This window comes from Mus caroli, unplaced genomic scaffold, assembly GCF_978045245.1.
Source record: "Mus caroli unplaced genomic scaffold, Mus_caroli_1 scaffold_10, whole genome shotgun sequence".
In the NCBI taxonomy this organism is placed as follows: domain Eukaryota; kingdom Metazoa; phylum Chordata; class Mammalia; order Rodentia; family Muridae; genus Mus; species Mus caroli.
The window spans coordinates 56850249-56876133 of NW_028227265.1; the positions used below are offsets into that span (position 1 = coordinate 56850249).

General features: G+C 49.3%; 1 protein-coding gene across 2 annotated transcripts in view; it reads right to left on the reverse strand.

Moving 5' to 3' along the window:
- Sin3b (SIN3 transcription regulator family member B) overlaps positions 1-25861 on the reverse strand; it is a 35679-nt gene extending 9818 nt beyond the window's left edge. The window contains exons 1-12 of one of the 2 annotated variants that reach the window (XM_021169681.2): positions 25634-25861; positions 24891-24997; positions 23330-23483; positions 17702-17899; positions 15201-15344; positions 9063-9182; positions 7013-7102; positions 6648-6766; positions 3818-4025; positions 3476-3592; positions 1825-2063; positions 588-771 (exon numbers count right to left, since the gene is read on the reverse strand). In XM_021169681.2, the coding sequence (XP_021025340.1) occupies positions 588-771; positions 1825-2063; positions 3476-3592; positions 3818-4025; positions 6648-6766; positions 7013-7102; positions 9063-9182; positions 15201-15344; positions 17702-17899; positions 23330-23483; positions 24891-24997; positions 25634-25732 (1779 nt within the window). In that variant the 5' untranslated portion in view covers positions 25733-25861. Of the gene's footprint in view, positions 1-587; positions 772-1824; positions 2064-3475; positions 3593-3817; positions 4026-6647; positions 6767-7012; positions 7103-8647; positions 8820-9062; positions 9183-15200; positions 15345-17701; positions 17900-23329; positions 23484-24890; positions 24998-25633 lie in introns of those variants that run through there. The other variant, XM_021169682.2, reaches the window with a different exon arrangement.
- Positions 25862-25885: the final 24 nt, after the last annotated feature.

Here is a 25885-nt window from a genome sequence, read left to right on the forward strand (position 1 = left end):
TAAGAGGCATTACTGGGAAGCTGGGCAGGCTTCCTGTACCTTTCCTGAGATCTCATGGTAGCATCTTGCTAGAGCCTAAGCAATGGAGGAGCTAGGCAGCTATGGGCTGAGATTTCTAAACTCATGAGCCAACACTAGCTTTCTTCTTTTGAATGGTTTCTCTCACATGCTTGTCATAGGAATGGAGACTGATTTAGTAATATATGGACACCTCAAAACTCTTTTTTCCCCATGTGGTTACCTCAACTTTTAACCCAGGCCTCAAATTAGGCAAGACCCGACACTACCACTTCTGCCTTCAAAGGTCAGGCCATGGGAACTGCAGAGATGGCTCAGCAGTTAAAGGTGCTTGATGTTCCTGCAGAAGACCTGAGCTGGATTTCCAGTAGCTCACAGACACCTACCTGCATCTCTAGCTCTAAGGGGTAGCACACCTCTGACCTCTGAATGACTTAGGTGCAGCAGAGAAAGCCCAGGAAACATCTAGCAAGCAGCATCCTTTCATACCTCAGTTTCCCCATCATAAGGCAAGCATGGTGTGATTTCAGGTGTGAGGAGATTGGTAGTCCCTGCCCAGCATGCCTCACCTCATCATAGACACTTTCGATCTCATTGAGCAGGCTCTTAGAGCGCAGTGCCTTGGTGTCATTCTGCTTGAAGTTCACAGCCTGGTGGTCCAGGGACTTGAGGTATGCTTTCTCGTACTGCTCACGCCAGATCTTGTTGAAGCCCTGCTGGGCCTCCCGCCACTCCTCCTCCTTGGCCTTCAGCCTGTAGGGAGAGGGGCTCAGTGCCTAATAGCTGGACCCTCCTGTGACCCCTGGAGAAGGGCCCAGCTTCCTCATAGCAATTACACATTTGGTCTGTGTGGCACCAAGCAAGCCAGCATGAGGGAGGCTAAGGCAGAAGGATATCCAGTTCTAGCTGGCCTGGGTTACAGTAAGAAAGCCTCAAAACAACAACAAAAAAAGAGCCTGGCAAGGTGGTGCAAGAATGTCATCCCAGCACTTGAGGAACTGGAGTCAGAAGGCTCCCTGGGCACATGGTAAGTCCAATGCCAGTCTGAGCTACATAAGACCCCATCACCAAAATAAACAAAAGAAAACAAAACAAACACCTCCCACACTGAGAGGGGGGAAGGGGAAGTAGTCCTACATAGTCAACATGGCTACTTAAAAAATTTTTGTATTTATTATTTCATGTGCATGTGTATACCACATGCATATGGTGACCCTGTGGTTACAGATAGCTGTGAGCCACCATGTGGATGCTGGGAATTGGACAGGGTCCTCTGGAAGAGCGGCAGTGCTCCTAAATGCTAGCCAGCTCTCCAACAGTGGCTGGTTTAAGCTCTCCACCTCCTCCCAGACACCCAGCAGCCCACACAGCTCTGACACTAACCCTGCTGAGAATCACAGCTCAAACCGTGGGCTAGCACAGGGCTTCATGGCATGTCAATAGACAATGGGCTAGGGATCCTTGTGTTTTGGTCATAATCCACACTTTGAATCCCAGGTCTCAACCAGACCTAAGTGGGACACTGAAGAGAAGGGTGCATCTCCACGGGACACTGAAGCACATGTACTGCCACGGGTGCTGTAAGTCACCAAGAGGTCATGGATAGGTACATGTGTGTAGATTTTATGTAAGTAAAAGGTGAGACTGCTTGTTCATACCCAGAGATGTCCAAGAGCCTGGTTGTTAAGACTTTGTTCAGGACTAGGTCAGCTGGAGGCTGACCTGAAGAGACAGTCGAGTGACTCCATTGGTCAGGAACCCTGGTAGCTCTCCCGAATCAGGGACAGGAGTAGGAGAGGGGGATACCTTTTCAGAACGACAGGCACAGCGGTGGCAGGGTTCCTCTTCAGGCTCTCAATGACCTCTGGGGCCTTGTCTCCATAGATGCGGTGTATGGCACGGCGTTGAATCACCTCCGATGTGCCACCCAGGCAGTCATCCAGGCGGAGCTTCTCCTGGTCCTCAGGAGCCATCCGTGACAACTTCTTCTGCACACTCTCCAGCACTCGGATGGTGGCCAGGTTGGTCTCCAGGACAACATCCAACTGCAGGGAGGAGGCAGGCATGGTCAGAACTGGGAACTGGTGGGTGGTTAGGAGCTGTCAATGGAGCCAGTAAGTGTGGTTGTCTACCAGAGCACACCTGTGTGGGAAGAGCAGTGTTCCAGTAACAGCAGTGACACATACCACCACTGGAGGGCGCTTGATACATACACACAGGTGCTTGCGTGTGTGTGCGCTCTCTCTCTCTCTCTCTCTCTCTCTCTCTCTCTCTCTCTCTCTCTCTCTCAGTCTGATCACCTGCCACACTGCCACTGAAGTTTAGCAGTGGGTGTCATAGTATTAATGGGAGCAGGAAGACTGTGTCCTAAGACAACCTTGCCTCAAACATAACACGGGGCCTGGTGCTCCAGCCATAGACTGTCCTCATGGGTGGGTGGCAATGTTTAGGAACGGGCCTCCTTTATGTCCCAACCACCATGGGGTACCATAAGCAGGCTTTGCCAAGTATGTCACTTTTGAATTGTACTTCCCAGAGGCTGCTAGACTCTGGTTCATATAAACTGTCTTGTCCATGGGACATGTCCCAGCAGAAGTTGGAAACACACACACAGAGGAAACAGGTGGAGGGCATACACTCGTCAGTCATCCTAGCATTTGAAAGGCTAAGGCAGGAGGGTCACAAGCTCCACACTAGCCTGGGACAAAGAGAGGCATTTCAAAGAGAAAAGCAAGGGCTGCATAGCTGGCTCATGGGGTAAGAGCTCTAGCTGTCCTTCCAGAGGACTGGGATTTAATTCCTAGCACCCACATGGTGGCTCATAACTGTTCCTAACTCCAGTTCCAAGGCATCCAATGCCCTTTACTGGCCTCTGTGGACACCAGACAGACATGGAAGCAAACACCCACACACATAAAATGAAAATAAATCTTAAAAACAAAAAGACATGCAGATATAAGCTTGAAGAAGGGGAGTCAGGATGAAATGAGGTGCCTTGTCTGTCTGTCCCCAGGAGGAACACTTGCTTAGGTCTGAAGAACTCAACTATAACTTTAATAAGAAATGAAGCTAACTTAGCCAGGCAATGGTAGTACACATCTTTCATTCCAGCACTTAGGATCAGAATCTTTTGAGTTCGAAGTCAGCCTGGTCCACAGACTGAATTCCCAAACAGTGAGAACCACATAAAGAAAGCCTGTCTTGAACAATCAAAAACAAAAAAGTAAAGCTAACTTAGTTTAAGTTAACTAACCCACTGTCTTTAGCTGAAAGGAAGAGTTAAATGCTGTGCTGCAGCTCAAGAGCTGGCAGAGCTGGCAGCCAGGGAGAGCTGTTCTACAGCACTGGCACTGTTTGGTGGCAGAGGAAAGAGACTACAGGACTAGGCTGTACAAGGAAGGTGTGGGCTGGGAGGACAGAGGACAGCAGGATGGGCAGCCAGAAGTGTTTCACCTACTTCAAATCTCTCATCCTCACAGCGATGCAGCTGCTCCTCATAGGGCGTCTTCTTGGAGCTAACAAAGGTGGAGTCTTCAGACCAGGATGGAAAGGAGACCCATGTATCATTCAGGACCTGGACCAGAGGACAGAGTGTCACTAAGTACACTTGGGGACGGGCAGAACTGAGCAATGATAAAGTTGACCACGTTTCCACTCCAGTGTGAGCTGTAAGTACTGCCATCCAACAGGGCGTGAAGCTCAGGTGGCCTCTGCTGGCACCCCTCAGGTATCAAATGTCATCAGGAAGTCTGGACCCATGTGTGGTATAGAGGGCTGACCTGTACCCCAAGGGTGCTACCTCCTTGCAAATGGCAGTCCTTCCGCTGCACTTGGGCTGCTGGTAGGTCTTGGGAAGTGCCCGATAGCTGGATCCTATTCGCTTACAAGACGCATAGTCAATTTCTCTGCTTATCCCATCGCCAGACCGGTCACTCATAGGTGGTGCAAAGGACAGCTCTTTCACTCCCAGGAAGGACTTGAACTGTGCAAAGAGTTCTGGAAATTTCCTTCAAAGACAGACAGAAACTTTAAGTGAACACTAGGCCTTTTGAGAATGTTCTAGAGTCATGACAATAGCCTTGTAGATATGGAACTTCAAAGATGGCCTGAATCAGAACTCAATGTTAGGAAAGAGAGGAGGTTTCTCTCTCACCAATACCAATCAGTCTTATAGCTATAGACCTTGCCAGCTACATTAGACCACAGCAGCAAAGCACACTGGGAATAACCTCTGTGGGTCTCACTGCTTTGATTTTCTGTCCCCAACTTGAAAAAAGTAAGAGGGGGCTAGGGTGATGGCTCAGTGGTTAAGAGCACTGGTTTCTTTTCCAGAGGACCAGGGTTCAATTCCCAGCAACCACATGTTGGCTCACAACTGTCTGTAACTCCAGTTCCAGGGAATCTGGCACACTCACACAGACATACATGCAGGCAAAATACCAATGCACATGAAATAAAAATTAATTAATCAACTAAAGAAAAAGAAAAGAGAACGAAACAAAGAGGGTAGAGTGGCACATGTCTTTCAACCCAGAACTCAAGAGACAGATCTGGATAGATCTTGATAAGTTTTAGGCTAGCCTGGTCTACAGAGCATGTTCCAGCATAGCCAGAGCTATGAGATCCTGTCTCAAAAGAAACAAACACACACTCAAGTGTCCCAATGGCCCTGTGACCAACCAGTCAGCAACAAGTGTTTATAGCCAATTTGTGCCCAAGCCACGGTCTAGAAATGAACCTAGTTCTAGGCTAGACATGACCTCCTTTAAGTTATTCAAAACACAGACAGACGCCAGCCTTGACCCTAATCCCAAACCCTCAAGCCTTGGACATTAGCCCCTTCTAGTCACTGGCTGTTCCCAGGCCTGGGCAGAGCACCCCTCAGAAGGCCATAGGCATCACAAAGTTCCCTAGGTCCTATGCTGGAGTCCTGTGATAGGCTGGGTCGATCTTCCTTGTACTGTTTCAGGTGACTCCAATGGCTGCTACAGCCTAAGGAGGGTGAAACTAGACTCCAGAGTCAGAAGCCCAGGACTGGCCACTGCCTTAGATTGCCCTTGATCCAGGCCTTTGATGCCACACACTGCAGTCACAGACTGTTTCTGTAAATAAAGCTTTATTGGCATGCAGTCCTGCCTGATTTGCTTGCTTCAATCCATGGCTGCTCTAGAAGACAGAATGGAGAACAGCTGTGTCCACCAGGGCTATCTTCCTGGGTGAAGCTTCCCTCCTTCCCCCACACAGGCCCTTGTGGGTTCATTCTCAGAAGTCAGGATGGAATAGGATGCATGTTAATGGGACACTTTCAGCAACTGACATCCAATGTCACCTCAATTTCTGTTCATTTTTTTACATAATACCTTCTGTTTGTATCCCATGTGTGCAAGGAAGGCACATGTAACATGCAAGTCAGCAGACTGTCCACTGCAGGAGAGGATATGCACAACATAGTATACATACATGTAAAAACGTGAAAAACAAAAAAAAGAGACAATATCATCAAGTCAGCAGACTGTCCACTGCAGGGGAGAATATGCACAACATAGTATACATACATGTAAAAACAACATACATACATACATGTCAAAACGTGAAAAACAAAAAAAGAGACAATATCACACTCAGGCTGCTTTCTCTTACAGCATCCTGCCAAAAGACAGAACTATACATCACCAGTTCCCAAGTATCAACATCTATAACTTGCAAATTGCAGGTAAAATATCTACTCAACAGTTATAGCTCCCACGCTGTCATAGAATCAAGAGCCATAATCTGAGCCATGGGAAGTCAAGGGTGCTGCCCACACACAGTGTACAGGGTCACTCTGGACCCAGGGAGGGTTGGCTCCTGTCACCTCCTAGCACTAGGGCCATGCTCTCTCCAAGTCCTTCTTTTACAAATGTGAGGCTCTCAACAATAACTGGGGAACAACTTTAATAAAGAAAACCACAGGTGGGCAAGATGGCTCAGTGGGTAAAGGTGCTTACTGCCAACTTTGATAACCTAAGTTAGCTTCCTGAGACCCACATGATGGGCGAGAACCCATCTAAAGTGGAAATTTCAGGTATCTTTGGAAACTCAGTTATGTCATATGATGTTTTGCTGAAGCAGACATGTGAGAGGACGTGTGATGTTTAGAAAGAATATACATATGACCCCCACAGCCAGTAGTGGGAGACTCTGGCGCTCTCCAGGCGGCTGGCTAGTCTTCTGCTGCTCACCTGGCTTTGGGTTGCTGATTTTGGCGGAACTTTGTGGTTTCTTCTGGATCAAACTGCCTGCTGTTGCTGACTTGTGAGTGATGACTGCTGAATAGCCCCAAAGAACTATTTCTAAACAGGTCTGCAACTCCCATTTCCTATTAACCTTTCTTTTCTACTACCTCTGGTGGGTGGTGGGCTAAAAGGGAGGCTGAAGCATGTAAGAACTCTTATTAAAGTAGGTTTTGAATAATCTAAGCCTATACCCATCCAAGAACTTGTTCTCTGGTCTGTACCTGTGCACACATAGGAAATAAACTTAATGTTTAAAACAACAAATTACATGAACAAACTTTACAACTCACTTGCCCTGGGTCTGGCTGGAATAGGAGAAGAAAGCCCAGGAGTTAGGAGTCGGGAGCCACTCACCCCAGGAATGGACTGACAAGCTGCAGCAACTCAGACCCGGACACCAGCTCCTGATTGAAGAGCGCAATGCAGCGCAGAAAGTTCTCATACACCTCCTGGCTCTTCAGCACCCTGCGCACCTGTGAGAGTAAAGAGATAGGGACACTAGAGACACGGCTGCAAAAGATGTGTGCACCAGGCAGAAGCCTCATAGATGTGTCTGTATGGAAGGATATGTGCATGACCCTGAACTGTCTGGGCTGGCTCTGCGGTCTACTCTGCTCTCCCCCACGCACCACAGTAGCCCTGCTTCCAGGGCCCGACACAAGGCATTGGCAGGAAGCAGCTGTGTCCAGACGGAGAGGGCCTTAGAGGGCCTCGCTCACCTTGTCAAAGAAGGAGAATTCCTGCAGTGTGCCGTATTTCCCCACGGCAGCGATGGACAGGTCTTTGGTGCCTCGGAGCTTCATCTTCTTCTGCGGAGAGAAACCCTTGTCTTAATGGTGTCCCCACCACAAGGAGCAAGGATGCATGGAACCCGGGGTCGGCAGGACCCTGTCTTGGGCACCCTAGGTATATCCGGCTGCCCAGCATCAGGGGGCTTGCTGCTCCCTCCTTGGCCTTGTGTGAGGTGGGGCCCCTAACTCAGGACCTGAGGAAAGGCAAAGCCCACAGTAGCACCCTATCAGATCTACAGATCGAACCTGGTGCTGAGGACACTTGGAAGGCTGTGGAGAATATAATCTGGGCTATGGGCATATGCAGTAATGGTCCAAGCTCCACAAGAGCCAGAGAAGACTTGCGGCCTCCGCTTGATTTGACAGCTGCTTGGGAAACCACCTCAGGGTCTGTGCGATAAGTTCTGGATAATTAGAGCTCAAGCCTCACAAGGGCTGAGAGGTGCTTAAAGGGGAAATGGAACTAAGGCGTGGTAAATGCTCCATACATGTGGAACCTAAAGACCAGGCACAAACTGGAAGATAATGACTGGGAAAACGGAACCCAGGACTTTCGGGCATGCTTAGAAGATACTGGGAGAAACAAGAGCGTCACGCATTCCACAACTCTGTGAAATAGAACCTTGTGCATGCTCAGTATACATGGACTAGGAAATGAAAGCCAGGGCCTCACGCATGCTCACAAGAAATTAACTGGGACTCAGTAAACCAGGCCCTTGTCTGCGGTTGGTTGACACTGAGTAGAGAAAGGCTGCACAAGCACCGAGGAAACACCCTGGGAGCTATGTGTGCGCTCTGGGGAAACCCGGGGCAGGGGCATGCTCAGTACATGTTAGTGATGACGGGTTGCCTCACGTGCTGAGGCTGAACTTGGGGACTCGAGATAGCACGTGCCAGTGAACCGTTCCCCAGCCCTTATCCTGGACTCAGGGACACAGAAACCAGTTACTATCTATCCTGTGGGTCATCAGAGGATGACTGAGGGGGGGGGGCGGGGGGCAGCATCAGGAGCATCCTGAGGCAGACCGGTGTAAAGCTATGTGCAGACACTGTCTCTGGACTTGAGAGGCAGGGGAATGAGTAAGTGTAAAGAACCATGTCACCAGGCAGTGGTGGCCCACGCTTTTAATCTCAGCATGGGGGGGCGGGGGGGGGGGGGGGCAGAGGCAGGCGGATTTCTGAGTTCAAAGCCAGCCTAGTCTACAGAGTGAGTTCCAGGACAGCCAGGGCTACACAGAGAAACACTTGTCTCGAAAAAAACAAAACAAAACAAAACAAAAAAAACCCATGTCAATGCCCAAATGAGCCCTAAAGTTGTTCTCTAATCTCTGAGACATGCCACAGTCATACAAACACATCACACACACATATGAATAAACCAGACTTGGACCTGCATTTGACCCAGGTTCATGGTATGAAGCATACTGCCCCAAGGAGTGAGGTAAAGATGAAAAGGATGGCATGGGAGGAGATTCAAGGGCAGCCCAGGACAGTTTGGGTGTCAAGATACCAGTAATGAATTGTGACTTGAGGTCGACACTGCTGCACATAACTAAATAAACAGAAATGCCAAATCATTTTATTACTGTAGAAAGTCAACTAGAAAACAGAGTGACAGGTCTAGAAATCCACCATCATGGGTGATGAGCAGGACAGGAACTGTTGCCAGCCACCTTCACTCCTCAGCTGTGCAGTAACCAAACCACACAACTGCACATTTCAACTGCAGCCCCACCTACGAAAGAGTCACGACAGTGAAAAGGAGAATGAGCAGTGCACCACACCCATCCTTCCAATTCCCCCTTCCTCCTCTCCTCATATCAAGTTGAGTCAGGAGAGCGAGCAGGCGAGTGATGGCCAGGTCAGCAGTAGATGGTGCTTTCCTACCAGACTAGGCTCTGGCCTCAGGCTCCCCTGCTGCTTGGGCCTCCACACCACTTCTGCCATGTGCAGTGAGAACCCACACATGGACAATTACCTTGGCTGGCGCAGACACAGGGCGCAGGAGTGAAGGCCGAGAGCGTTTCTTGTTGTGTTCCAGACTCTTCTCCTCATTCTTCTGCCCACTGTTCATCTCGCACGCCCCATTGCCTGTAAACTAAAGACACAAACACAGGAGGTGGTCAGATGGTGTACTGGCTGGCTGTGTCAACTTGACACAAGCTAGAGTCATTGGAGGAAGGAGCCTCAGTTGAAAAATGCCTCTATGAGATACAGCATTTTCTTTTTTTTTTTTTTTTTTTTTTTTTTGGTTTTTTTTTTTTGGTTTTTGGAGACAGGATTTCTCTGTGTAGCCTTGGCTATCCTGGAACTCACTCTGTAGACCAGGCTGGCCTCGAACTCAGAAATTCACCTGCCTCTGCCTCCCCAGTGCTGGGATTAAAGGCATGTGCCACCACACCCGGCTGTAAGGCATTTTCTTAATTAGTGGTTGATTGGGGAAGATCCCAGCCAATTGCAGGTGGTGCCATCCCTGGACTGGTGGTCCTGGGTTCTATGAGAAAGCAGGCTGAACATGACACAGGGCACAAGCCAGTAAGCAGCACTCCTACAGAGCCTCTGCATCAGCTTCTGCCTCCAGTTTCCTGCCTTGTTTGAGTTCCTGTCCTGATTTCGTTGAATAAGCAGCAGCAATATGTAAGTGTAAGTCCTTTCTCCCCAACTTGCCTTTTGACCTGGTGTTCCATCATAGCAATAGAAACCCTATAGACAGACGGAGAAAAGCAGATGGCCACCTGTACATAGGCACTGCATTCTAGTTTGGCCTATAGCCCTAGAAGGCATTGTATGCCATAGGCCAGGGTCCCTGTAGTGAGATCAGATTGAAGATGGTATCATTTTCTGGGAGACAGCAAGTGCACACATCACTGGTAAATATTGTACACAGCTTTGAGAAGGCTCCCCTGTGGCCTCAAGCATAGAGAGAGAGGCTCAGGAGTGAGACAACTGTGTCCTGGTAAATTGGGTGTCTACAGATAAAAAAGCATTCTAGGTAGGGGATAGGTAGCAGTACACAGCATAGCAGCAAGAAGTAGTAGCTGATGTCATCCAGGTCACTGATGAGGGCCTTGGAGGAAGGTTTTGAAATTTTTTGTCACAAATGACAGAACACATCTTGGGAGTGCTCTTGCTCTGTGGTGTATTGCAAGGAGGGGTGGCTGGAGCAAGGTTAAACCAACAGACAGGGCAGGTATGCTACTCCTGAAAGCTAGGAAAGTCAGAGAGTCTCTTAACACCCTGAATGGATATCAGTACCCAGTGCTCCCCACTCCACCTCACCATGGGACCTAGACAGGCAGATACCATGTGAAGGATGTGCTCTTGGCTCTCACTGTGGGCAAAATGAAGTCACGGCGTACCCAGACAGAACAAACTGGTGGCAGCACAATGGTATATTAGATGGCTCTGTGCTACTGTTGTGGCATGTATGTGCAATGCACAGAATAAAAAGAAAACAAAGAGCTGGGCCTGGTGGCGCACGCCTTTAATCCTAGCACTTGGGAGGCAGAGGCAGACAGATTTCTGAGTTCCAGGACAGCCTGGTCTACAAAGTGAGTTCCAGGACAGCAAGGGCTACAAAGTGAGTTCCAGGACAGCCTGGGCTATACAGAGAAACACTGTCTCAAAAAATCAAAAAAAAAAAAAAAAAGAAAAGAAAACAAAGACAAAAAAAAAAAAAGGAAATGAAAAACCCAAAGGGCAGATTCAACAGGAAGCCACTTGCTACTGTTTCACTCTGGAAAGGTGATGGAGTACATACATCACCATAGACATAGCATACAACAGTGCTCTAAGGAGACCTTCTCAGAGGTCAGAGGTCATCTCTGGAGGAGAGAAACTACTCTATGAGGGAAAACATTTCTACAATACTAAAGGCCAATCCTTAAGCCACGGGTAAGACAAATCCCCTAAATCCAACAGCTAGGCATGGTGGCACACAGATACCATCTCAGCCCTCAGAAGGCTGAAGCAAGAAAAGTACCAGTTTGAACCAGTCTAAGCTACACAGAAAGACCCTGTCTCAAAAATAAATAAATTAATTAAATTAAATTAAATTTAATTTAATTTAAAAAAAAAACACCTCAATTAGTCAAAGATTTGAAACTGTCCCAGGACCCCAAGTAAGTAATGTAATGTTCCAGGGCTCCTTTTTGTCAGTTCAAACACCCAATTCTGAGGAGGCAGGTGGGGACAGTAGCCCAGCAGACTGGCATGGGCCCTGCTCACAGTCCTCACTTACTGTTCAATGTTCATCACCTAGACAAACTCCACATCAGGGCTGGGTTGACCAACTACTCACCAGGGCCTATCTCCAACTTGGCTATAGCCATTCATTCTGTAAATCAGGTTTTATTGGTTTGCAGGCAGCCCATTCACTGTGAAGTTTTAATGACAGCCAAACTTATTATTCATCCACTCAGTAAAACAAAGTTTTATTGACATACAGCCACACCCACTCATTCTACTAAGCTCTCCTGGCCCACACCTGTGCCCATTTACCAACCTGTGGTCATATCAAATTACCTATTTTCAAGCTACTTGAGCAGAGTTGAGTCTCTATACTGAGGCCACCAGGCCAATGTACAGGAAAACTCAGACCCAACTGGTGCTCAACAGGTAGATTTAGTAAGGATGCCAGTTTATCCCTGGCTTACACTGTGAATCCCAAAGCTTATGAGATGGATAGTCCCTCTGCTTAGATGCACAGAATAGCACTTCTCACACTGTGCTAACTGCTGTTTGCAGTCTGCACAGGGTTGTTAGGGTTAGGGTTGGGGACACTGTGGACTTCCAGTAATGACAGTGACTGAAAACAAGTGCAGGGAAGGAAGCTGCCTCTCTTCTGCAAGTTCCATGAATAGTGTGACTGCTGGTTCAGGAGCTGGTGGGTGGGTGAGTGGGTGTGCGTGTGAGTGTGCATGTATGTGTGTGTTTTCCAGACGCGGTTTCTCTGGCTGTCCTGGAACCTGCTCTGTAGACCAGGCTGGTCTCTAACAGGAGCTGCTTATTATGTGATTGTTAATATTATTATGTCTCAACAAAACCCAGGAAAAAGGGCTCACTGAGGTACCTATGTAACCACCAGTCTCTCAGCAAGGCTGACACTACCCATGACAGAGTTCTGCTCCTTCCTGCACCTCTCACCCTGTGAATGCCCTCTTGGCCTCTGGGTTACCAGGTACTCTACTCCCCACTCTCCCTTCATGCCCCTGTGCCTCATGGCCATGCTCAGCGGCCATGCCAGTCTCTTTTCATCCCATCTGGTAAGGACATGGCCACTCCCAGGAAGGACTGAGAAGGTGGTTTACTGTACAGATGAGCATGCACAGCCAGAGGCACCTGGAAAGGTCCAGGCTGAACTCCCACGAGGGAGGACATCACCAAAAAACATCCAGGAGTGGAGCCAGCCAGGAGCCACAAGACCAAGAGATTAATTAGGTGGCCAAAATGGTTGCCTTATGTTGGGATCAGAAGCTGAGGGAGGGAAGTAGAAGCCCAGTCCCTGGGAGGAAGAGATTTAGGGGACAGGGCAGAGTGATAAGTGATGGGAGGAGCCAGTACTCTGTAACAGTCAGTACTCACCAGCTGAGACTGGTGGCAAGCTAATAGGCATCTCAGTTAGCCATTTGTCCCAAGTTTCTTTGAGACCTAACAATTACTACTTGAGACAGTGTCTTATTATGTAGTCTTGAGTAGCCTGGAATGCACAGATATCCACCTGCCTTTGCCTCCAGAGTACAGGGACTAAAAAGGTTTGTACTATCACCCTGGTCCAGCAGACAACCTGCTTGGTTTTTCTGGTTTTCCTGTGGGCTAGGATAGAAGCAGGACTTCAGAGATATGTGTGCTACCTGCAAGCCCTCAGAGCACCAGGTCCACCACTGCAGAAAACAAGGGAGCCCCTGCACCCCAGAACTCCCTTGGACTTCAAAGTCTACTGTCGTCCTCTCACCCCCATTAGGGGTAGCTCAGGGAAGGGCAGTGGAGGATGACACAGGCTATCAATTCCAAGGGGTGCTGGGAATTGATTCGTGTGTGTGTGTGTGTGTGTGTGTGTGTTTGTGTGTGTGTATGTGTGTGTAACAGCCACAGCTGGTTGGAAGTCAGAGGACAATTTGGGAGAGTAAGTTTTGCCCTTTCACTCATATGTCTTGGGGTCACACTCAGATCCTGTCACTGTACCCCCTGAGCCATGCTATTGACCTTGGCCTGGTTTTGGTCTTGTCGGGTGTTTTTGCCCTGGCAAAACAATGATTCCAGCATTCAGGAAGCCCAAGCAGGAGATCACATGTTGAAGGAAGCCTGAGCTACAGTGAGAGCCAATCTCAGAGAGAAAACAAACGAACAAACCATGTGCAATTATCAGGGGTCTGGAAAGCTGCACAGTCTGACAAAGAAGCAGGAAGTGGGGGATGCTGGCATCCTGCTCGTCAACTCACTGCAAAGGCTGCAATGGCAATGGCAGGCCTGAGAACACACAGGTGGCAACAGGCACCACAAGCAACACAGGTGCTATATTGCCAAGACCCAGACCAGCATGGCAGGCTCAACAGCTGTGCTAGACAAGTGGATCATTCTCATAGACAAAACACAGCTCAAGGGTTAAAACTGTAAGAAAATAAGGAAAATCTCATGACCTCATTGTTCAGCAACAGTTTCTAAAATTTAACACTAAAATTGATGTGAGGAAAAATTAATCACAATCTAAAATAAAAATTTTGTGCATCAAAACCACAAACAAAACAGGAAAAAGGTGACAGGAGGTGGAGGTGAGAATCTGCAGGTCACACATTTTAAGGAGCTCATGGGAACATAGCAAGGACTTGGCTGTAGAGACAGGACTCGACTGCAGAGACAGGCGGTTCAATGGCTAGGAGCACTGGCTGCTCTTGCAGAGGGCCTGGATTCAGGTCCCAGGACCCACATGACAGCTTACAACTACTGGTAAACTCCAGCTCCAGTGGTGTGACGCCCTCTTCTGGTCTCCATAGGCATCTGCATGTATATGATACACAAAACTCATACAGACAAAACATGTACACACAAATAGTAATAAATAACCTATCTTAAAATCCAGTCAGTACACAAACATGACACTCAACAGAATCAATGTGCATTGGGGAAATGCAGTCAAAACTGACAAACATCTCTGACAAAACACCTGAACATAGAATAGAAAGTCAAATATTGGCTGGACTCAGGAAATGGAGCCACTGCTACAGAAAACACAAGTTCTTTAGAAAGTTAAATAAAACTACCATGTTATCTGGGAAGCCTATGGAGGCTGATCCAGAGCTGAGCAGGCATCCAAACAATCACTTGTACACAAGTCTGTTCATTCCCAAAGCAAACTACCTCATGTCCACAACACAAGTGGATGAAATGGAAAAAACCACACTTGGGAACATTACTACTCAGCCACTGACAAACACAAGGGAACACTAGCAAAGGCTAAATACACAGACCCTAGTGACAAGTGTCCAGAGCAGGCAAATCCAGACAGGAAGCAGGTCGGAGGCTGGGGATGGACAGGGTGAGTGCCGATGGAGACAAGGTTTCTTTTTAGAAACGTAACCTGTAAGGACTCAAAGTGACAGTTGTTCTAATTGTTAAGTAGATTTCATGGCATTGAACGGAACCATTTTTTGTTTTTTGTTTTTTAAGACACGGTTGTATAGTCCTGAGTACTCTGGAATTGGCTATGTCAATCAGGCTGGCCTCAAACTCTGAAATTAGCTGGCTCTGCCTCCCAGTGTTGGCCACTACCACCACCTGGCCCAGAATTATGTACTTTACAGTGGTGAATTTTATGGTGTACTTTAAGGTTCATGAATTTCATCTCTACTTTTCAAAAACGACTAATATGCATATAAAAGAAGACACAGAAAAGGCACCTCTGGCAGGCCTCAGGCCATTGGAAGGAAGTGGGGAGCCAAGTGCAGTCTGGTCCCGGGCACCTATGCAAGCCTGGACCACTATCCTCAAATTGGCTTCCCTGTCTCCGTGTAAAGACACCTTACTCCCACAATACCGTAGCCACAGTAGTAAGACAGGCTCGGCAGACTCTAGCTCTGTACATATCTTTTGGGCAGGATCCTGGACACTTGGCACTCACCAGGGACCGCTTTGCCTCAGGCAGGAACTGTCCGAACTCTGACAGCAGGTCCTCCTGACCACGGAAAAGATTGGCCACCTCTGTGAAAACCTCCTCCTCAGACATGCCACGGAATGGACGGCCCTTAGTGTGCAGCTGTTCCTTCTGCAAGTGGAAAAAGAAAAAAGGGTGAGCAGGGCCCCAGGGCAGGCATGGGCGGGCAGGTATGGGCAGTTGTGCAGACATCAGCTTTGTGCCTATACTATGAATGTGTTCTGCTTACAGTGGTCTGAGCCCTGCCATACTGTATGGGGAGGGTACGATGGGTTTCAGAGCAATGGGAAGAGCAGGGCACCACATAGAAGAAAAATCCGCTGCCCTTCCAAAGGGGAAGCCATGCTTGCTGGACCAGGGGACAGGTGAGGAGCAGTGAATGGTTCCCAGTGCGTCACTACACAGAGGTTAGGGAGAGCCAAAGTGTGGGAGGCAGGCAAACCTAGAGCTGAAGGCAACAGAAAGGGCCAGAGACTGGGGACAGGGATGCAGAATCCAGCGGGACTTTAGCAACAGCGTGACAGAACACACCTGCGACCTCAGCATTACAGAAGACTTTGGCAGGAGACAGCCAGCAGTAGGCTAGGCTGAGTTATAGGCTGAGACACTGTTCTTAAAAAAAAAAAAATTGACAAAGCAAAAGGACTTTGGTAGAAATATGCTGCATTACACGCAATGCCATGGTCAAGAGAGCAGAGGAGCCACATGCTCACAACTTGATAGCAGGCACTGTAGCTCACTGCCTGCTTCAGGAAGGTTAGCTATGTTGTTTGATTTTTGGTTTTCTGAATAGTGTTAGAGAATGAACTGAGGCCTCAAACATGCTCACTAACCCGGTGAATGGCACCCTCAGCAACCAGGAAAAGGCCTTGGTGTTTGTAGACCTACTAAGGGACAGCCGGGGAAGAAGAACCCTAGCCCCTATTTTCCCAAACAGGAGCCAGAACTAAAAGCAGCCCCGCAGTGGAGAATCCATGCCTATTACAAAAGAACATCCCCAACAGACTTGGTTGGTTTTAAGGATCTCATGGTGACTCAGAAGAGCCTGGGCTCACTGTGTGGTCAAAGATGCCCTTGGACTTAACAGCAACCCTCCTGGCTTAGCATTCTGAATTCTGGATAAAGGTATGCCACCACATCTGGCTTCAAACCACTGTTTAAAAAGCACAACTTAAGACTGGTTCATGGTGGCACACGCCTTTAACCCCAGCACTCAAGAGGCATAGGCAGGCAGATCTCTGAGTTCAAGGCCAACCTGGTCTATAGAGTGAGTTCCAGGACAGCCAGGGCTACACAGAGAAACCTAGTTTTTTGTTTGTTTGTTTTGTTTTGTTTTTTAGGGAGGAAAGAAAACAAAAAAAATAAACAAAACAAAAAGGGATGGCCAACTCTCCATGCCTAGGGACACAGACAAAGCTGAGACTCTAGCACAGAGGTACAGATCCTTGAGCTGATCTTGCCATAGGAATTGGCAGACAAAGCTGAGACTCTAGCACAGAGGTACAGATCCTTGAGCTGATCTTGCCATAGGAATTGGCAGACAAAGCTGAGGCTCTAGCACAGAGGTACAGATCCTTGAGCTGATCTTGCCATAGGAATTGGCAGACAAAGCTGAGACTCTAGCACAGAGGTACAGATCCTTGAGCTGATCTTGCCATAGGAATTGGCAGACAAAGCTGAGGCTCTAGCACAGAGGTACAGATCCTTGAGCTGATCTTGCCATAGGAATTGGCAGAGTGCACACACCTTGGCTGTGGCCTGCACTCTGGGCATGTCCACCCAGTTTCCTGAAGCCACCATCAGCCAGCACAGCAGCCTCAGCAGGGTTGCCACACAAGAAGGCTAAGGCTAAGGAGCTTATGGTGTTTGCTTGTGGTAGGACGTGCCTCAGACACAGTCTGGTAGCAAACTGCACCCAGCTGGCTGATGTGCCCCCAAGAATACAAAACCATACCAGTATCCCACATCTGTGCCCTCCCTGAAGGTACTGCTATGCTGGTACAATGTCACTGCCTGAGGGTTCCACATCCACATAATGCAAGCTGCTCCCCCAGCACATTAACATTAATAGAACTGTGCTGCCAAATGTGGACCATTATTAGGGTTAGTAGTAGCTGTTGAGTGGTTCATAAAGTTTCCTGTATGAGAATCAAAGCTGTGTATTTTGACCCCTGGACCTCTCAGGGGCTGTGCCCAGCATTCTTTCTCCCTGCTACTGCACCAGTGGCTGGCCTACAAACCTCTCAACAAGAACCCTTTTCTACCTCAATCTACTCCTGTCTACCCCAGAACCATACTGAACACTGGGGGTGCGATGTGGCTAAGGAAAGCTACCAAGAGAGTCTGGCTGGGGTGTGCAGTAAGAGTGTAGCTAGCTTGTGAGGCACTGGACTCCACTCTCATCTCCTAATGCCAAACAATGCCCAGGTGGAGCAAGGCCCCAGATGTTGTGATGGGCTGGGCCTCACCTGGTAGGTGTGTAGGATCTCCAGGAAGGACCTGTAGATCTCAGGGTGGTCCAGAAAGCGGGTCTTGATCTTGTTCACATAGCTGATAGCATTGTTGAACTCCACAGAGTCAGACTCCAGGGGCACCTGGCCTCTGTCCTCCTTGTAGGACATCTGCTTGAAGTCTTCCCCACAGTCACCATGGCTATGGGAGTTGTCCTGTGGAACAGACGCAGTGAGTGGCTTGGGGTGGCCAGGAGATAGACCATGCACTGTTATTGCCTGCTGAAAAGTATTGTTCCTGTAACTCCTATGCACCCCTGGGAGTCAAGTACTTCTTCCCTCTGGAGTCTCCCTAGATCTCCAAGCACTGAGGCTAGAATTGCAGTTTCAACAAAGCCTACCCCTATATTCCTGAGACTAGATATCTCTATGAGGCTTCAACTCTGACCAACCTCCTACCTCAGCCTCAGTCAGAGGTTTGCTCCAGCAAGTCCTTTCCACTCTAAGATTAGCATGCAGAGGGAAAGTCACAGATCCTGGAAGCTGAACCTTATCGGAGCTCTGTGCAGGGTTATGGGTAACATCCCGTATCTTAGCAAGACTGTTCTAACGTGGAAACAGGGTCTTCTACCTTCAAGGAAGTATCACTGTGTATATGTGCATCTAGCCACAAGGGCTCAGGGCTAAGCCACAAGACAACTTAAGTGAGAGGCATCAGTCATCAGAGCATACTGTGCACATTTTTCTCCAGCTATAGACACAAACAGGTCTCCATGGAATCCTGCTTGGCAGGGGGGTGGGGGTGGGGGGATGCATGCAGTCCAGGTGAGAGTGCTCAACCCAAGCCGGCAGCTCTGCGGGAGCCCTGCTGGAGGGAACCCAGTGGGAATGGAGCCTTGAGGGAGGGAATGGAGTCATGAGGGAGGGAATGGAGCCCTGAGGGAGGGAATGAGCCCTGAGGGAGGGAATGGAGCCCTGTGGGAGGGAATGGAGCTCTGAGGGAGGGAATAGGGCCCTGAGGGAGGGAATGGAGTCATGAGGGAAGGGATGGAGTCATGAGGGAGGGAACGGAGCCCTGAGGGAGGGAATGGGGCCCTGAGGGAGGGACCAGCAGCTGGACTTCCCAATTGGAACCATCCCACACTTCTCTACTGGATCACTGTCACTACCCCTCAGCTCTTGGTTCTAGTCAGGTGACATCCATGCTCACCATGATCTTCCAGAACCATCTTTTAGTAACTCTGAACAACTGTCCTGTTCTCCCTAGCAGCTCCCTCTTCTAGGCAACAGGCTCACACAAGGCAACTGAGTGGTTGCATAGACAATAGGTAATTTTCCTCAAGAGGTTGGAGGAAGGTATGGAGTGAGGTGCTAGCAGCAAGGGCTCAGGCTCCTAAGGGAAGGCTTGTACTATGTCCTCAAAATTTCTTAAAAGAGTGTCAGCAGCTGGGTGGTGGTGGTACATACCTCTAATCCTAGCACTAGGGAAGCAGAATTCAAGGCAGCCTGGCCTACAGAGTGAGTTCTAGAACAGCCAGGGCAACACAGAGAAGAAACCTTGTCTCAAAAAAACATACATTAAGGGTGGGCGTGGTGGCACACGCCTTTAATCACAGCACTTGGGAGGCAGAGGCAGGCGGATTTCCGAGTTCAAGGCCAGCCTGGTCTACAGAGTGAGTTCCAGGACAGCCAGGGCTACACAGAGAAACTCTGTCTCGAAAAACAAACAAAAAAAAATACATTAAAAAAAAATTTTTTAATTAAATTTTAAAATGTCAGCAATATTTAATTAGGGCCCATACAATAGGCCTCATCTGGTTCATGTTTTCTCAGTCAAGGTCCTATTTCCAAATAATATTTCCCTTAGTATCCAAGGGACCCTTGGTATTCCAGGGCCCTCCTCCACAAAATGCAAATGCAGATGTGCTCAGCTTCCTACAGCATACACCATCTCCAGGAGTTTCACACCAATACAATATCAATAGTTCCACCTTGTGAACTAGGGAATAACGATTACATACAACACAAGCGCAGACTGGGGTGGGGTGGGGCTCAGACACAGAGCACCCGACCAGTCCCCTAAGCTACCCTGTATGCTCAGCACACATGTACATTCCCTTAAATGTCTGATCTGTGCCAGATCTGCAGGTATAGAACTCAAGGATCAAAGGCCAACTAGTGGTCTTCTCAGGAACTGGGGCCAAGCCTCAACACATAACTAGGAGGCAGGACTGAGCTACAACAGTGGGCACACAAAGTGCTAGAAGCCAAAGCTGAGGACATGGACACTGACTACAAATGTGGGCTAAGACTGAGGAACCTGACTGCTCATTCAAGGTCACAGGGTCTGAGTTTGCCCTTGGCAAGCCTAGGGACTCGCCAGCCATTCAGGGACATGCCCCAGCACTGTATGATCTCTCTGGTTCCCTGAATAAGCCAGCATCCTTACACAGAGAGCCAGCCCTCTAGCCTCTGCAGAAGGCACTAGATGGTGATAAAGACAGTTACTATGGCAACAGCCATAGTAACCAATAATCCAACAGAGAATTTTCCTATGGTCCAACAATCACATTCCTACAAGCAGATCCAAAAACTGGAAAGGACTCACATACCAACATTCAATGAAGCACCACTCACAAAAGCCAACAAAAGGTAGAAACTACTCAAAATCCCCAGACAATGAGATGTAGTCTATCCAGTGGACCATTATTAGGCAAGAAAAGAAACACTGACACATACTATGGTGTGAGTGACTAATGAAATGGCCACAAGAGGGAATATACAGACAAGAAGTAGATGAGTGCTTGGCAGTGTCTGTTCCTGGGGTGATAGAATGTTCTGGAATTAGCGTTGATGCTTGTACAACCTATTATAATCTTAGGAAAATATAAAAGCCACCACTACACAGCCTACAAGCTATAGCAGATAAGCCCTGCTGGAACTTTCTATAATAGCTCCATCCTTTTCCCTGCCTCCACTTAGGGTGACTTGTTTATATAGCTAACACTCACACTCAGCCTCACATCTGCCCAGAACCATGCAGCTCTCCTAGATATTCAGGAACTTAAATGAGCAAACAGCCAGCCCCAGCTGCCAGCGCCTCGTGGCTCTGCCTCTACCAGAAGGGCCAACCTGAACCACTGGCACACCTTATTTCACTGATCCCCTCCTGGGTCCTGTCCTTCGCAAACTCTCAGGGGTCTGTGGATCAGCTGATTCCTGGCCATACCGTGTCCTGTAAGCCTGCCTCTCAGCTTCCGCCAGCCCTACTCTACTTTATGGACAACCCTCCTAATGGCCCCATCCCTCCAAGGTCCTTCCTTACTTGGGTCCAGCTCCCACTAAGTCCCTGCTATCAACGTTGGGAGTCCTACACCCAAACCCCAAATGAAAGAGAGGGCCAGCGTCCAAGGGCGTGGTAGTTTGGAATTCATCAGGCCCAAGACACTACCTGTCATTGTCAAAAACTGACCAAGCCTCCCCAAAGAGTGTGGTAATGGGTCAGCCTCCTGTGAGTATGCGAGACCAAGGATCTACTCTGTCTCTAGGAGCTAGGTGTCCCATCCTCACTTTCCCACTGACAGCTGGTTTCCTACTCCTCCCCAAACACAGCTCAGTGACCAAGGAAAAGGTCCTGCTTTCTCCGAAGAGCTTGGTCAGAAGAGCAGCAGCAACACAAGGAAGTCACATTTCTCCCACCTCTGAGTGCCAATGGGGAATCTGAGGAAACAGCTCCCAGGATGCTTGCTGAGGGAGAAACAACAGCAGGTGAATGTGCTCCAAGCCTCCTGTTTGTGGCAGGGCATGGTTATCTGGCCCCTCCCTTCACAGGAGGCAGGTCTTACTCTGTAGCCCATGCTTGGCTCTGCACTCGTACCATCTCCTGAGTGCTGAAATGACACCTTGAATCAAAGCACCCAGCTCTGCTTGACCCTCTGTGTTGTCAACTGGGGCCCTGGTGCTTGTTACCTGGCTTTCAGCTGCTACAGCAAGGGCACAGGTGTCCCTGCATTGGGAGGGCAGAGGCCCTGGGTGCTACACCACATGGTAGAGGACAGAATTCCTCACAAGAAAGAATGAAAGGCTCAGAAACCCTGCCACAGGCATCCCAACAGCTGGGGACTCCCTCAACACCTTTGTCAGCACGTAAAGGAACAGTGTTCAAATGTGGATGTCAAGCCTAACTAATGATATGAAAGGGAGGAAAGGAGGGAGGGAGGGAGGGAGGGAGGGAAAGAGGAAGGGAGGAAGGGCACTGCATTTCAAAAACTGAAGCTAGGATGCTAAGAAAGTATGTGCCTATCACCCCAATGCTCTGGAACCTAAAGCAGGAGAATGTCTAGTTCCAGAGCCAGGCTAGGCTACAGAGACCATGTCTCAAATAAGGAAAACAGCAAAGATAGAAAAATGACTGGAAGACTGGAAATCAGCAGGATGCTGACATGTGGTAAAGTTTGGAATCCCGACTTAGAAAGCAAGAAACACCTGGGTCAGAATCCCAGCTGAGCAGGTCATTCTCTGTCACCAAGATTAAGGGGCTCCAGAGTACCCTGAAGGAATGTGACTCAGGAAAGGCACAGGTGCCCTGTTCATGGATCTAAGACCATCATGATCATCCTTTCTGTAAGCACAGGGGCTCCTTGGTCATCTAAGTCACCTATGAAGGGAACAGCCCGCCCCCATGACTCAGACTCCACTTCCTGCCAGCTACCACTACCCACAACTTAGCTTTCTAGTGAGTGGCATCCTGAGTTCTGACACAGCTCACACTGCCTTGTATCACAGTCACACAGAGTCCAGAAGTTCCTTCTGTTAAGGCCCTGGTGGTCACAGTTCCTGAGTTCTAGGTACAGGTGGAAAATGGAAAACCGTGAAAACTCAGTGGCATGTGCTTCCAGGAGTCCCCTCTGAAAACTGGGCAGCGCTGGGCTTCAGGAGGCATGTGGATGAGCATAGCAGGCAGAACTTATACAGGAGCCACTTGGAGGGCCTGTGAGGCCACACTACCTTTCCAGAGTCCCTCTCCAACCTCACTGAAAGCCTGTGGTGGCAGCTCTCATATGATCCTAGCATTCGGAAGACTAAGGAATGAGGATGAGGTTCAGACTTGTCTGAGCTAAGGTGAGAGAGTAGCAATGTGGAGAACTACAGACAGCAGGCTACAAAGCCCAAGCCTGAGCTGAGAAAAGAGCATTTGGCAATCCTATGACACAGTGAAAGAAACACTTATTCCCATGCACATAGCTCAACCATCTCGACTTTACTGGTGGTCTGAGATCAATGGAAGCCATAAGATGGCAGTGCATACGTACTTGGCCTGGTAGACTTATTGGGAAAGCCTGGAGGCCAAATCTCAGTGACTAGTGATTCAATGATCCTGAAATCTCCTCTCAAACGCCCACCCCCACCTGCTGGGGACTAAACCCAGGACTTTGCCCGTGCTAAATGTACTATTCCACACTGAACCACACCCCAGCCACTACACTTGATGGGACGCAAAGGCTGTCTCTGTGTTTGTCTGGTCTTGCACTAGAGAACCTAGAAAAAGAATAGGTTGTACAAAGGCTTCCAGCAACATCACAAATGCCTAGCTGTGCTCCCTGTGGGTGTGACTCTCGAGGTCCACATCACTCAAGCAAAGCCTACCTGGCTGCTCAGCGGCGACTGGATGTTCAGCTTGCCGTTCTTGGGAATGTCTATACGGTATCCAAGCGGAAGGAAAGCATTAAACCCCACGATGAGGTCAGGGTGCTCATGGAAGAGCTGGGACACACGCCTGATCACACCAGGAGTGTCGATGCTGGAAAAAAGAAACACAAGTGGGCAAGAGTCCTGAGCGTGAACTCCCCCAGATGCCCTCGAGATCACTTCAGCCCAGGCTTAGTTGACGGCGAAGACTCTGAAAATGGGCCTCACCATGTTGTTTTGTTTTTTCCCTTAGAGACAGGGTTTCTCTGTATAGCCCTGATGGCCTCCATATGCTTGCCTCTGCCTGAGATTAAAGGTATTCACCACTATGCCCAACTGAATAAATGGGCCCCACCATGTGAAACCACCTGTGGCTAGGTCTAGCAAGAACTATAACTAGCCATAACTATATACATGATAGTTTTGTATGTATGTGTGTGTGTGTGTGTGTGTGTGTAATGTATATAACATACTACATAACTATATTTCCAGGCCATTTGAGCTCCTGGGCCCAATTCTGAAGATGTCTCAAGAGTTAGGTGCTGGGCTGAGACTCAACAGGAAGACACAGTTCTCCAAGCAATGTCAGAAATCCCCTCATATTTTATGAATTAGGGAAAGGTAAGGATACACTTTCATTTTTTTTTACTAAAGGAAGTGTTTAAACACCAGAGCCTTCAAGTTAGGGGATTGGTAAAGTTGAAATGACATTAGGGTCTTCTTCTGGCCTCAGTACCCTGAATATCCATAAGAAACCAGCCCAGGCCTTCAACACTTCCTGAGAGCAGACAGGCAGGTCAGTACCAAGATCTGTGGGAATCGGTCTGACTGACAGCCTGGGTTCTAGCTCCACCCACCTGTCACTAGGGTGAGTCCCTTACCTAAACCAAGCCACACCTCCCAGAAGATTCTAGAAGACACGGACATTAACTCAGAAACAACCCAATACACCTAACTGCTCTGTGTCTACAAAACAGTTCCTGTTTATACCCACACTGGTTCCAGGTTAGTAAGTGCTATTGAAAAGCATCATAGGGACAAGAGCTAAGAGATCATAAGTAATATTTTCTTGCAGTATTAACAAAAAAATGCTTCCCCAAACAATCAAAATCTGTACCCCATTTATTTTCTGTATTTGGGCATGTACCACAGATCTCAAGGGCAGGTCAACAACTTGTAGGAGTTAATTCTCGTCTCTCTAGGGCTGAAACTCGGGTGGTCAGGCTTGGTGGCAGGCACTGTTACCCTCTGGGACATCTTACCCACCCCTAAATCAACATTTTAAATAAAGACTACACCCAACACTCCCTGTTCAGGCCTCGATTCCCCAATTCCTTCACCCCTTCCAGGAATCCCATCAGTTCCTCAGAACCACCTCATCTTTTGACTGTGTTAGAAGAGACTCCCAGGGCCCTCCAATCCTGTGCATGATTAACAGCTGAGAAGCCACAGTGTAGCTGGTTTGGGAGTTGGAGGGCTCAGCCCTCAGTTCCTGGGTGTACAAGGCCCTGCAGATTACCTCTGGCTTTTGAACTCCTTCATGATCTCCAGGAAGCCGTTGTAGGTGGCAGGGTCACTGCCAAAGCGGATCTTCACCTGGTCGAGGTAGGTGAGAGCGTCCTCCACCTGTGGGGAACAAGAAGGCCAGAGGTGGGCCAGGGTCGCGCGATGCAGTGACTGATGGCTGGAAGGCCAGGGATAGAGGAGGGGTGGCACGGGGCAGCAGAGGGCCGCGAGGGTAACTGTGGTGTTCCGGGGAGGACTGACGTCCAACTGGGAGGACCGACGTCCGACTAGGAGGACCGAGAGCCTGCGGGTAGTCCCGAGAGCCTGCGGGTAGTCCCGAGGGGCCTCGAGGAGTTCCGGGTTGGACCGAGGACCGGCGGGGAAGACCGAAGGGTCTCGGGGAGGACGCGAAATCCCTTGGAAGACCGAGGGGCGTAAAAGGGAAACTAAGGGCCAACTAGGAGGATCGAAGGTTTTCGGGGTGCACCGTAGGGTCCCGGGGATGACAGGGATCGCAGGAATGACTGAGAGATGTCGAGAAAGACCTCTGTATCTCTGAGAAGTCCGAGGAGCGGCGGAAATGAATTGTTAGGGGGAAACCGAGGGGCTGCCGCGAAGACCGAAGGATTCCGCGGAAGGGGTGTGGGGTCCCCGGGCCCGGCTGCGCAGAGAGGAGGCCAAGGCGGGGCCGCACGGCGGGGCGCCATCCCCGCGGGGGGTCCGAATCCCCAGGAGGAGGCTAAGGACATCACTCACGTGCACCGGCAGCTTCTCGTGTCCCCCGGAGCCCGAACGACCCCAGCGGGAGCCACCGAATCCCCGGCCCGCGGAGCCTCCGCTGCCTGCATGCGCCATGTTGGAAGTCAGAGCCGCTTCTGCCCCGCCTCCGCCTGAGCCCAGGTCGCGCTTGCGCGGGCCCCGCCTCCTAGGGGGTGGAGACTCGTGGCGTCAAATAGGGGAGTGTCCACATGAGGGCCTTGTTGGATGGGGCGGGCGGTCTTTCTCAAC